At 47.3% G+C, this 14,106-nt stretch overlaps 1 protein-coding gene across 1 annotated transcript in view; it reads right to left on the bottom strand.

The window, feature by feature from the left end:
• Positions 1 to 492: 492 nt before the first annotated feature.
• LOC149866627 (alpha-2-macroglobulin-like protein 1) overlaps positions 493 to 14,106 on the bottom strand; it is a 49,663-nt gene continuing 36,049 nt past the window's right edge. The window contains 10 exon segments of the mRNA XM_090041627.1: positions 493 to 1,011; positions 1,548 to 1,589; positions 2,286 to 2,388; positions 3,115 to 3,183; positions 4,686 to 4,776; positions 5,685 to 5,809; positions 7,753 to 7,968; positions 8,983 to 9,143; positions 11,860 to 12,040; positions 13,252 to 13,326. Coding sequence (XP_089897753.1) covers positions 986 to 1,011; positions 1,548 to 1,589; positions 2,286 to 2,388; positions 3,115 to 3,183; positions 4,686 to 4,776; positions 5,685 to 5,809; positions 7,753 to 7,968; positions 8,983 to 9,143; positions 11,860 to 12,040; positions 13,252 to 13,326 — 1,089 coding nt within the window. The 3' untranslated portion in view covers positions 493 to 985.

Below are 14,106 nucleotides of genomic sequence, written 5' to 3'. Positions count from 1 at the left end.
TAGTTCTTCCCACAGGCAGCAGTCCATCTCCAACCCAGGTCAATAGCAGCTGACTGTGATTTCACTCTGCTTACTTTTTGGTGTCCCATCAATAATTAGCTCACCAGCTCAGCTCATTTCCTAATGGGGTAAATTACCACTAGAACACACATCAGACTGTCTGTCCTCGTGTTACTGCCCTCATTTGGGAGGAAAAGGATAGAAAAGACATTGAACTCTCCTGCTGGTCCAGAGGCTTTGGTGAGTCTAATGTGTATGTGAGTGCCCGGGTGTGCAGGAACCTTGATCTGGTGTTATCCTGGCTCAAACTGTTCAGGGGGAAAAAGTAAATCCATCTCTGCCCAAGGCAGCCAAAGCAGAAGCATTCATTAGTGCTATATTTTAAAACATGAAGCTGGGACAGGATTGACCTGAGGAAGGTGGAATGCTACCATACCGAGGTGATGTAGAGAGGCAGCCTTTACCAGAAATGCATGAGACACCAGCCTCTAATCTAGTATAGTTGTTTTATTTTTCATCAAGTAAGAATGGAAACGAAAGCCTGGAGCTCAACCTCCACTTTGTTCTGAGGTAGCTGGGACCCAAATCTGAGCTCTGCAAAGCTGAAGGCCTTTCCTTGATTCTTAAAGAAACCCCAGTCAAAGAACAAAACCAAGACAAGGAAGAGGCCATAGCACTCCCAAGGCATCTCAGGGGGACCATGTTTCTCCCTTTCTTTTTCCTTCTATTTTTCTCTTGCTGCTTCAGCCACTGAATTCCACCTGGGTCTGAAATCCAGTGGCCTTGCCATCCCTTTCCTTGGCCCCTGACCTATCAGGTATCTTCAGGTCTACCTGGGTTTTCCACAGAAGAGACAGACATGGGTTGAAGGAAGGAGCGAAAGCTAAAGGAAGCAGAAATGAGTGGTGCTTGACAGAAAAGCCACAGTAGTTGTGATGTTCTTCCACATTTGCAGTGTGAATTCAGGGTCTACAGCTAAGAAGCTCTAGTAGGAATCCTCTTTCTTGATCTCTGTAGAAAGAACAAGACACAAAAAGTTGAATGAACTTCCACTAAGAAATCTAAAGGGGGAACATAGCTCAGAGAAAAAGATCCAAGTCACTTTGTTCACATCTGTGTCACCGGGTCCACCCCCATGCACCTTTGGCTGAGTGTGAAGATTACACAGTTAGGTGTGATGGAAGCCTGTTCTTGAGGGCTTTTTTTATCTTTAACACATTCAAATATGTTACTTAGACATCAGGTCAAATGTGTTACCACAATCTGGTCCAGGTCTCAGGGATCTTGGAAACAGAACAGTTAGCCTCACTGACACTGTTTCTTACCCAGCCTGAGGATCAGAGAGGATTATACAGTTACAGGATGTGGTGTGGTTACATACAAAGCTTCTCCCCTCCAGGGCCCGGCTTGTTTAGGTAAACCCAGGTGCAAAGAGGTGAATTGACTTGTCCTTGGCAGACGAAGGAATAGTACAAATCTGTCCCGACTTCTACCCCCCTGCACTAACTACTTGAGTGTTGCCTCCTCAAGGGCACAGCCTTACATACCTGAGCTGCAGGGGGCATTGTATTCTGCAGTGGCATGATTATCTGCAAGAGAGAGGAAAGTTTGCTGTGAGAGGTAGATTAGGAAAGTAATTACAGAGCCCTAAGATCCCTTCCCTTCAGCACAAGAATCCATGGGGACCTTGCCTCCTTGCCAGACTCTCTTTATACTTTAAGGTGGAAACCAGGCATGTCCCCAGCCTCCACTGGGGAAAAAGAGCAGCCAACAGATGCTAGAGTGACTCCATATCATGAAGTTCTTCCCCCTGATCGGTCAGGATTGGCAGTAGGGAAGGGTCCCCTTATGTGTAGGACTCAGAGTAAAACACAATTTTCAACCTCATGAAACAAAAGCATAAGCATTTCCAGAAGACCACAAGGGCTGGAGATACCAGGATATTGCCAGGACACTACGGATCAGAGCTAGGAGAATCAAAATGCAATGATGTAACACCCACACCACAAAGCCACAGTAGTGACAGGCAGCATCCACTCTTGAGAGGCCCAGGTCTAGAAAAATACTGTGCAAGATAAACCCCTGTGGCTGTATGTAGGGAACCCAAGGCTGGGATAGTAAAAGGCCACAGGACAGGAGTGAAAGGCACTGGCGAAGTTGTGTGGGGAGCCCAGGACTAGAATAACCATGGCGCCTGCCAGACCAGAGAGGGGCACCAGCAGAGCTGTCTGTGGGAGAGGAGAGGGAATGATGGTGACTTCTCCCCTCCGTCAACAAAGTCTCACCTGGCTGGTAGTAGTCATAGACATGTACTGTTGCCAGTTTCAGATGTTGCACTTCAATCTCTTGTTCCACTGAGACAGTGAAGTTTTGCAGAGTCTTATCCAGCTGTGGAGAAAGATGGAAGGGAACAGGAAGGAAGGATACTTCTTCTCCAGTTCACCCTACTTCCAGCTTTATCTCCCAACACGGGAAGTCTTTTTTTACTGTGGTCTCAGGTCCCCCTAGCACCCTTCTTTCTCTTCTTCAACCCTAGCTTCCTTCCCCAACCCTTGGACTTCTTCTTTCAATAAGTAGACCAGGGGTAGATTGAGGAGGGTGTGCGGGGAGATGCACTGGTGCAGTTTGATTCCTGGTCCACCCTAAGTTTAAAACCAACTGCCTGGGAGTGGTAGCAATTTTACTATTCAGGCAACAGTGAGGGAATAAATTGACTTCATGGATAATTATAATCTACCTGATCCCTTCTAAACTGTTCATTCCATGGGTGTTAATGACCCTCTCTTCTTTTTAATAATCTTGATGTTCCACCAATCAAGCTACCCTTTGTTCTGAAATTCTGCTGTCTGTGAGCTGCTATTTCACAGCCTGCATATTGTCTTCAGCTCATTCCAATGAAGTTATATTTGTTTTGCTTCAATTTAAAACTGAAAAATACAGCCATAGACCCCTAGCATAAAACTTCTAGTTTATTTTTAAATAGAGAAAAAGATGTGTTGTTTTATTTGTGATGATGCACCCAACCATCTACACCCCCGTTTTCAAAATTCTAGACCTATCCATGCACATACCCTTGCCCTCCCATGGTCAGATGGAGCCTTGCACTGCGCTTACCTCCTCCAAGTAGATGGTGACCTTCTCTGGGTCAGCCTCGGTCCTCTTCACTATGGGTATTTTTTTCAACTGCCAGAAAACAGGAGACATGCACACTATTTAGAATCAGCTCATTGGCAGGATTGTGATCTCCCTCACATGAGAGTGGTTTGGGTGTGGAAAGTGTTAGTCCGGGTAAAAGTGCAATAAGTGAAATCACAGTCAGGCTTGACTAGGGGCACAGAGTAGCCTCAGAGCCTTACCTAGCCTCCTGTGTCTTTCCATCTAGACCCCCTTGCTCTATTAGGAGGACTGACTCCATCTCATGTAGGGCAGGTATTGTACAACATGACAGTTAGGTAGGACCTCCTTGAGAACAACAGGATTGAGAACGCTTGGGCTGTGAGGTGGGGACCTCTCTGAGGTTTGCACAGGAGCAGCAGAGACTGACCTAGAGTCATAGAAAGTAGGGCTGGAAGGGACCTCAGACAGTCATCTGGTCCATCCCCTTGCTTGAGGCATGACAATCCCTATCTAAACCAGCCTAGACAAGTGTTTTTCTAACTTATCCTTAAAAGCAGCAGTGAACCCAGGACTCCACTTGTAGTAACATGTCTTTCAGAGACCCAGGAAGGATGCAATAGAATTACTTTTAGAGGCCTATCCATTTGTGTGCCTAGTAGGTGGAGTAGAATCTGGCCCCTTGAGCAGCCCTGAGGGCATACCAATAAGCAGGCCTGAGACAGATGGACTGATAGCAGCACTGGGCATACTTTCCTCCTTGCTACCAGGCAGGTAAGTTGTTGCATGTCTGAGAGGGGGCATGTCCACAGTGGGAGTGAGCAAACAGGGAGTATTTCACATTGGTGCTCCTGAATATGGCACAGAGAGGGTGCAGACACGTCCCTGATAACTGCTTAAGGTTCAGTGATGCCGTATACTATGTCACTATTTGTTGTAAAAGCTCTCAGGCAACTCCCCCCATCTCAGCACTACTTTACAATACAGCACTAGGCCCAACTGTGTGGTTCATAGCACCTTGAAATTCCGGGATGCCAAGCGACATAGCCTTGCCTGGTATCAGACAGCGTGTTGCAGGGGCAGCCTGGAGACCAAGTGCTGCCTTCTGGGATAACCCACAACATTTCCGCTGGCTGAGTTCTGAGGAGTCTCACGGTGCCTGTACATGAGCAGCGAGTAATTACCACGCGCCAGCAGACTCCAGTGTCTTGTGTATCAGCATCCCCATGCTGAAAAATGGCAGCGGGAATGCTTTAACTAAAGCTTGTTCAATGAGCAACCACCAACCACCATTTTTCAGTGTGGGGACATTGACACACAAGATGCTCTGGGTGCCTTAATTACAGCAGCTCTCAGAATAACTCTAATTAGAGCCCTTCCTCCCATCCCACTCCCAGAGCATGTGTATAAAAACCCTCAGTCCATATCTTCACAGCACTTGGAGTTTCATGGAATGGGATTCTCTTTGCAAGGAAGTGCTGACGGGTTTGTGGGGGTCTCTAACTGAACCACACCTAGAATATAGAGTCCCTTACAGCCAGGGAAGGGCAGGTGGGAGGGGAGCTGCTTACTGCTTTCACCGAGCTCTTCATGGGGATGAAGCCTGACAGCATTTTCACTTCTATCAGGGCCATGCTGCTGCTCCTGCGGTCCCCAGTGTAGTTAGAGGAAGAGAAGCAGTGGGCATGGCACCCACCTCAGCACTCTAAGCAAGCGGAGGATACTTCTTGTGACCCATGAGTGAATGTGGTAAATTTGCTATGGGGGGAGCTGTAGCAAATGTTTGCTGGCTCCCACACTGATGTGCAAAACTCAACATCCCCTCAGCCCAAAAGAAGAAAGGGCAGGAAGCCTCCAGACAGCAGGAATCCTGGTTTTAGTGTGGGAGTGCAGTTTCCCCCAGTTCTGTGTGGGGTCTCTGGTCTCCCAGTTTTGAGGAATCCCAGCTCCAGTTTCAGAGGCACTTCAGGACAATGGAGGCAGAGTGCACAGGACAGTGCTCCCTGACTGGCTCTCTCCCAATTTCCAACCACTGTGGGGAGGGGGAAGAGCAGAGGACTGTGGGAAGCCAGAACACCCAGGGGCCCTCTGTCACCCTCCATAGCATGCCCATGAATAACAGGGTGCTCTTCATTTTGAAGTTCTTCTAAATAGTACCTCATTCCAACAGGTTCACTTCTGCAGCACTTCACCTGTTTTTGGAGCATTTCAAAGGGCATGTTCATCTATCTGGAAACTGCTTCAGAGGCATGTGAAGGGTGTCAAATATGATGTCGGTCCACACCCCAAGAGAGATCACTGGGGCACCCATTTGGGATCCTGGAGCTTGTTACAAGCTTATCTTCTAAATGGAAACCTTCCCCCTGGTCCCTTTAGCTGTCCCCTCACTCCCTGTTCTGGACCTATTCCACAGGCTTCCTTGGCCTGAGAGCATGGGCAGATGGGGGATAGGAAAGGGCCTGTTGCTCCCTCCTGGTCCCTGCAGTCAGGGAACTCCACTGTGCAGGTGTTCAGTGGGACCATGTCAGTGGTCACTGGCTGTGGTACAGAGAGAAGAGTTGATCCCATACCTGACTGCCACTTGGAGGTCAAAGTGCTTCCTAGCAGCATCATTGCACTCCACCGGTGCTGTCTCCACATGCAGGACAAAGACCGCCTCACTCTTATGGGCTGGGACATTGTAGCTCAGAGTTGTCTGTTGGGGGAGAAGTGGGGGGAATATGTCTATATAATCTTGTGGGGGTTCCCTGCATAAACAAAGGCCCCAGCTACACCACATCCTTCTAACCTAGCAGCTGGTAACCTTTTCAAGTCACAGGCTGGAACAAACTGGCTCCAGTGTGACGTAGGCTGGGTGGTTTCTGCAGTGTACTAGCAGTGGGAGATTTTCTCTGCTCCCACACAACTGGGAGCTGCACCTGCACCATTTCCCCCAGCCTCTCACTTCCTGGCTGGGGCGTGGGTGCAGTTTCCAGCTGGTGGGAGCTGTGCCAGGGCTGGGCAGGTGGAAGCTGTGTCCACACTGCAGCTACTTCTGCACTACAGCTGAGAAGCTAGAGAGAAGGGGCATAAGGAAGAGGGAGAAGTGGCAGCAACATGGACGCAGTGTCTAGCTTCCTGGCCCTGGCACAACTCATCACTGGCTAGAAGCTGTGCCCATGATGCAGCCAAGGGGAGGTTTGAGTATGGAGGGAAAAAGCAGTGGCAGCAAGGCTGTAGCTGGAAGTTGCCTGGTTCTGGCACACCTCCTTACTGCTTAGTTTTGGTGCAGGTGCCAATGTGGACTTGGGCATGGGCAAAGCCTTTGGGCTCTGTGGACTACATCTAGGGGCTCTGCAAGCCTAATCCAGCCCATGAGTCATATGTGGCTGACCTCAGCTTTACCCAGTTTGTAACTGTCTTAACGGCTGATTCCATTTGTGGTTGTGTCCTTGTCTTTCTGTCATACGGTTTTCATGTGGGCTCAAACTCCTTCCTATTGCAAGTCCTTTGGCTTCGATGAAACTTCACCAGGGATGACCTAGACCTTATGGTTCCTCCTTTGTGCCTGGTGCTTTGGGCTGAATTAGTTAATGAGCCAGGGAGTGGCACAGTCTTCAGATAGCCTCTATATCAGGGGTTCTTAACCTGGGGTCCAAGGACCCCCAAGGGGTCTGTGGATAGATTTCAGGGGGTCCATGAACTTGGATGGGAAAAGAATTACATTTTTATTTTCACTAACCTCTAACTGAAATTTAGCGTTTCCTTCAATTATGAATGTAGGCAAAATGAATGTATTTTGATAACTGTATTTCAGTATAATTGGTTTCCTTTGTAATCCTATGTATTTTATTTTATGCATTTAAAACATTATTCTGAGAAGGGGTCCATAGGCTTCACCAGACTGCCAAAGGGGTCCATGGCACAAAAAAGGTTAAGAGCCCCTGCTCTAGATGCTTCTAAGATCAGGGGTGGGCAAAACACAGCCTGTGGGCTGAATGCAGCCTGTTAGCCCATTCTATCTGGCCCACGGGGCCCCTAAAAATATAGAACATTAATATTTATCTGCCCCTGGCTGCCTGTCATGTGGCCCTTGATGGCTTGCCAAAACTCAGTAACCATCCCTCTGCCCAAAATAACTTCCCACCCCTGTTTTAAGATGGTTCATCAGCTGCACAGATAGTGCCAGTGTGTGAGGGCTAAACTGCCCTCCTTTTCTACTTCCAACAACATTTCTATGGAGCTGACATCCCAAGGGGCATTGCATCATGGAATAGATATGCACAGTTCTCTGCACCAGCAGGTTTTATGGTCTGTGTTATGTAGGAGGTACACCCTAATGGCTTTTTGGGCCTTAAATAAAATTGACCCTATTAATAAAATTGCTGCTTAAGTTCTCCCAGAAGGCACGACTGCAGCATAACCATTGTGGTTAAGCCAGCAGAGCTGGACATGCTTCTGCAGGGAAAATCCTCTTCCATGGATGCACTCAGCCCTTGCTAAGCCATGTCATGTGGGTAGGCCAGAGCCTCCCATGGTTTATGGAGTAAATTAATTATAGTTCGCACCAGGCTTGGGAAAAAATTGTGCTCCCATGGAAGTCGCTGGCAAAATGCCTTTGGACTTCATGGGACCATATCCCTGGTGGCCCTCACTTACCTACACATACACACAGCCACTCCCAGCCACCTGCACTGTGTACACCCCTGGGATGCCAAGGAGAGGTGCCTGCTGTAGCACCAGCTGGTTCTTCCCATCCACATAAAACTCCAGCAGGAGGGCCTCTTTGGATCTCACCATCACCTTTGTGTTCCCTGCCTCACGGTAAGTCAGGCCTGCATATTTAAGCAGAGCTTGGAGGCCAACAACAGTGTCCTAGAGAAAGAGGCAAAGTCAGCTCATTGTGTATGTGCACCACCTCTTTGCTTTGGAGCAACAGGGTCTCTGGGATGTGGGCTCCCAGCTTCAGCATTTCCCCATAAGTTGGAGAGCCTGGAGGGGCCCATGCCCCTTGTGGCACCAGTAACAAGGTTCACAAGCAGGCAGGGTCTGCACGGCCTAGGACATAAGTATCAGGACTGCAGCCTTGACCCTTACCACATCTTGATACTGCTAAAACTTGCACTCCCGGCTGTGGGTACAGGTTTATATCATAAATCACCATGGGTTTCCTAAGGCTACAAACAGACATTGTTTTTGTTGGAACATCAGCTGTTCTTGGATGTGTCCTGTTGTCCCACAGGGTGCGAGCCTTGCCATTCCTGGGACTTCAGGTGCCCAATTGTACAGGGTAACAGTCCTAGGTGCTGTGCCTCAACCTGAGGCACATTTCATTGTTTCATATCCTGACACAGGGCATGCCTATGCAAAACCTCAGCATGGAGATTCCCCTGCTTGCAGACACATGCCCCAGGCATCCCTCTGCAGGGTCTGGCATGGCAGCATAAATGCATGCCCCAGAAGCCCCCCTGCAGAAATCTCCTGCATGCAAGGCAAACCCCATGGTTTCAAGGCACAGTAGTATAAAAGGCACCCTCTGGGAATCCCCTGCAGGGGCATTTCTGGGTTGCACAATGAGAGAACAAAGATCCTTGCCTATAAGGCATCACAAGCTGTGACTGGGTTTGGTTGCATAAAGATTTTTGGGCAATTGGAGCATACCAAAGGGCAGGGATGGCACAAGGGCAATGTCTGTTTGCCCACTAAGAGACTGACTCCCATCTTCCATCACCAGCAGGAGTCATATATCCCTCCCTAGAGAAATTTGTCCGTAAGGGATAACTCCACAGCAACTCCACAGTCCCTAAGGGATAACTCCCCAGCAACTCTCCAGTTGCTCAGTGTCTCTCTTCCTTTCCCCTATACATTCTGAGGGAGTGGTGTTGTTACCTGAGTGGAATAAAACCCCCCAAAGGAGTTGCGTCTTAGGTTGAGTTGATGCAGAATTGGGGAGAAGTTTGTGATGTCACTGGCTGTCACCTCAGGTTGGGATAGGTGAGCCAGGAGGATGTAAGCCATGGTCTCAACAGCGATGAGGATCCTGTCATTGACTCATCTGCAAACAAGTGGAGGAAGACATAAATAGACCTAGAAAATACTTGGAAGCCCCCAGAGACTGGGGTTCACTCACATCATCAGGGACCCCTGCCCTTATCTGGGAAAACCTCTTTGTTCAGGGTCCAGAGCTTCTCCTGAACCCTATTTCATTACCTTGTGCTCTGGGATGCCAATCAGCTAATCATTTCCCCTGGCAGAATGGATGCCCTCAATGCCATGGACACCCAGGCTGCACATAGGCCCCAAGTCCTCAGCAGAACCCTGTTGATAATCCTCTTTGCAGAGACTGTTATTTGCTTGAATTGAAGCTCTCCTCCTCCCTGTTTCTGCATGGTCTAGGATTCTTTCCCAGCTATTGACATTACTTATGTAAAATCTTCTCTATCTTTCAGGGCAATTGTGGGAAAGCCAGTGGATGACTGAGAGCATGCATCTGATTTTTGCCAGCATCCTTTTTACCTGCTAGCCCCACTTAAATCAGAACTGGATTTCTAACCCACACCCCCAGCTACATAAACAACTCCAAACCCATGTCAGAGGCTTTCTATGTGGATGATAGTGTGGCTAAGGCTAAAACCCAGATAAGAGCTTCAGTTAACTGTGCAGTGCAGACATACCCTGAATGACAAAACACATGGAAACCTGCAGTGCTGACCTTAATACCACTTTGAAGAGGAGACCCAAGCTTAAAGGAGGACAGAGAAGAAAATTGATTTTCATAGGTGAAAACTATGTCAACCCCTCCTAGGGAAGGCTACTCAAGGACAGAAGCTAGTCATCCTTTCTGGGCCAGATGCTGATCTCAGTTCCAGCAGTACCAACACAAAGTCACTCCATAATGAATTTACAGAGGAATCAGAGTCCTGCTGGGTTTGCATCAGTATAGTGCAGAGCTGAATCTCCTCCTTCATTTGCTTGGTCAGGCACTCTCCCCAGGGTTCAGGCCTGCTGTCCTTAGTAGGCCATCCTCCCTCAGCAAGTGGCTGTCTGTCTGCAGTGAAGCCTTGCAATCTGATTCCCCTTCTGTGGTCTCTCCCCATTGCCAAAGAGACCTTCAAGAACCTGCAAGTTCTCCCTTAAGGGAGATAATAGGGAATCTCATGCAGACAGAAATACACAGCATCTGGTAATGCCTATCTCCAAGTATAACTGGAACTGGAAAATCAAAAAGGTTGTTAACTATTGCCAGCCCTATTGCCAGCTCACAGGCCAAGCATGGAACCAGCAGCATTGTTCCAAAGAGCTGTATGTCCTTATAGTGAGACACCCCCAAAGTGATACCTGCCCCTACAGCTTATAACAAAGAGGCTCCTAGTGGTGTGAATGCAAAGGGACTAATCCTTTCAAGTGCTGAGTGCCATGAGGTGCCAATGACACTAATGTATGTTGAGGGATCCTGGTTCCTCAGAGGAATTTTGGATCCTTAATGTCTTTCTCAGGGAAAGCTCCCACAGGCTTCACAAAGAGTTTGCTTGAGCAAGGATGACTAAAGACCAAATAAAGGCTATAGGATTTTTGCTGTTGAAACATGCTTGCTCACATTTATATGGCTAAGAAAGTAAGATTGGCTATTTATTGGGTCAGGTCATAGGTCAGTCCATCTTGTCCAGCAACCTGCCTCATGCAGAATGTATGCTAAGAAGGAGGGTGAACAGAGTACGTCCAGACTTTTCCACTTTGTGCTTCTCTTTCGGTGCAGCTTTGAGTGTTCAGAGGTTTAGGAAACTCTGACTAAGTGGCTGTGTCCTACCTCCCATGTTTGGGACCTACTGACAGAATTTCCTCCTGGAATTTGTCCAATCCCCTTTTAAGCTGGGTTAAATTATCAGCCTCCACAGTGTCTTGTGGCAAGGAGTTGCACAAGTTAATTACACACTATATGAAAAAGAACTTCCTTATGTTAGTTTTAGACCTTCAACCAAATAGTTTCATTTAGTGTCTCTTAGTTCTAGTACTGGGAGATATCGTAAGTAATAAATCCCTACTTCTTCTGCATCATTCATTATTTTGTAAAACACTACCATGTCCTCCCTCAAACACCTCTTTACAAACTTGTCTATTTGAACAGTCCTAGCCTATTTAGTTCCTCCTCATATGGTATCCCTAATCATCCTTGTTGCCTTTCTCTATAACGTTTTCTAGGGCCTCAATCTCCTTTTTAAATTATATGGACCAAAACCACACACAGCATTCAAGGTATGGACACACCACAAATATATAAAAGATCAGACTGTTTTGATTACAGTTCCTTTCCTTATATTTCCTAACACTTTGTCTTGCCTTTTGGATTGCTGCTGAACACTGAACTGCTGTTTTTAGAGAACGGTTCCCAGTGAGTCACAATGTTCCTGTATGGTAAGTTAATGAAAAGATTGTAATGGTGCAGCCATATTTGAGGTTTTTTTTTTTTGCTCTGTGTGCATCACCAAAGTAAAGACTTGAACCAGATCTCAGATGCGTGCTGAAACAGTGGGACATCATGTCAGTCTCAGATTCTGACAAGAAGTTCTACTGTGTATCTGAGAAACCTCTCCCAATAGAAGCCTTGGGAAGGTAGCTACATCTCACAAAATGTTTTGATTTGGATAAGCCCAAATTTTCCAACAAAAAACATTTTGTCCTAAAATTCCCATGTGCCTCTACTCGCAACCCACCAGAATCATGCTTTAACAACAGGCCAGGACAGTTCCCCTGGAATCAAGTATCTACCAAAAGATGTACCTGTACAAGGCTTGAGAAATTTTTCATCTAACTTCTCCAGGAGCTGCTGCCTCGTCTCTGTGTCCTTGGCCAAGTCAAAGACATAAGCCATCAAGGCCTGGGTGTAGGTACTGTTCACATCATGTGATGCTTTTTTAAGGCAGCCCAATGCCTTTTCCACCATGGTAGCCTGAGAAAGGAAAATGAAGGCAGTTAGGATAGTCCCTGGACATCTATACCTGATCCCTAGTAATCAGAGACACAACCAGAGAACACATCCCAGAAGGATCTTTTTCCAGTTTCCCGGCCTAGGTTTTGAAATGAGTGAAGGCCAGAATACACAAATCTGGCCTGAACCACGTTTCGGTAACACAGGACAAAACAGCCACCATATGGAAGCTGAATATATTCCAGGAAGTCTGGGTCAGATATAACATCTTGCCCTGGGTAGCTGGGTAAGACACAGTGGGCGCATCTACACGTGCATACAAGCATGACTAAATTTAATGCACATTAAGCTAATGCACATTAAGCAATTTTTGACAGGTGTCTACACATGCAAGGACTTGGCACTGAAGTTAGTGTATTTGGCACTAAAGTTAATGCTCTTGGCACTAAATTTAGTGTCATGTCCCCACAGTCCTGCTATGTGCCCCTAGTGGGTGGGCAGACTCAGTACTAAAGTTAGTACTTTAATCACACCTAAATTTGATACCTGCAAATGCAGGTATCAAATTAGGTGCAATTAGTCTAATTTCAAGATTTTAATGCATATTAAGGGTATGCATGTGTAGACACATGCCCATAATGCACATTAAATTAAGCTAATGTGCATTAACACATCTTGTGTAGACATGCCTTATAACTCAATGAATTTTGGTTTGGTGTCCAAGATGGGGGAAGGAAAAAATAGATCTTGATCAAAACAAAATTAATGTTTTCTTCAGCTTTGCTTGCTGAAATGGGAGGGAGTGGGATGGGGGAAGGGAACAAATATTAATTTCTAAGTCAAATGAATGGTTTAATTTGAGGCCAAACAAAATAATTAATTTCCATTTGGGGCCATCTGTAGCTAAAGCAAAGCAATGGGAATGAAGGACTGGGCTGAGGTGTGGTGCCCAAAATGGAATCTGTTATGTGTCCTACCAGCTTCCTGGTGACAGCCAGCAGCTTTGGGAGGATATTCACGTCCTTGAGCTTCACACTGACTTAAGGTGCCCAAAAGATTGCTCCTTAACTCAGAATCATCAGGCCTTTGCCTGCTCCATGCTGGTAAACGCACAAAGCAGAAATGTGGTGGCTGGACTTGAACAAACTCAGACTGACCCCTCCCTGTACCTACAGAGCGGTGCCAAAATGGTGGGTTTCCTCACACCCTGTGGCAGTTCAGGAGCTACCTACTTTCTCATCCAGATGGAGCTCCAGGAGTGAAGCAGTGATGTAGGCTGTCAGTGAGAGCTCATCATCCACTCAACCCTGCAAGACACACAGAGAGATGAAGAAAAGGGATGAAAAACTGCAGTGGAGAGAAGGAATGCATTGCCTGCTTGGTGTGTGGGAAATAGACCCCTTAGGAGAAAGAAGTAGCAACAGCTCCCTCAGATTAGCAGGATCCTAGGGGGTATAGTGAGAAGTAACCTGAATTGTAGCCGAATTCATAAACTGCAGATTGGGTTAGCTATGTCTTTAGTAACCAAAGATAATAGAGCAGGGAATAAAGCTCCTGCCTCAGGTCCTGACCTTCCCAATTTGTAAGCCCTTTGGATTTTCTGAGGAGGGATCTTGTTCCACAGGTGCAGATCAAATGCTGCACCCATTGCAACTTGGAGACTGAGAAATAATCTAGCTGAGGCATAAACCTTCCTCCCCATATAGCTCAGTCTTTCAGTATCCCCTTTGGGAAGCAGAAGATCCCGGGTAATGTGGGGCCCTGGCAGGACGCGTTGGGAAACTTGGTCGTCACACCAGACGGCAAAGCTAACATGTTTAACGATTTCTTTGCCTCCGTCTTCCTAAGTAGGGACCAGAACAGCCACCTCCCTGCTGGGCCCCCCTCGGGCCCCGGGGGAGGCACACCTGGGACACGGGTTAGCGAGGATTTAGTTAGGGAGCTTCTGGAGGGGTTGGACGTATTCAAGTCAGCCGGCCCGGATGATCTCCACCCTAGAGTTCTAAAGGAACTGGCCGGGGTCATTGCAAGTCCCCTGGCACAACTTTATGAGCACTTGTGGTGCTCTGGTGAGGTACCGGAGGACT

The sequence above is a fragment of the Crocodylus siamensis genome, chromosome 4, assembly GCF_052110815.1.
Source record: "Crocodylus siamensis isolate JL-2025a chromosome 4, ASM5211081v1, whole genome shotgun sequence".
Lineage (NCBI taxonomy): Eukaryota > Metazoa > Chordata > Crocodylia > Crocodylidae > Crocodylus > Crocodylus siamensis.
The sequence above is the reverse complement of the archived record's forward strand: the minus strand, read 5'-3'. Positions and strand labels throughout refer to the sequence as shown.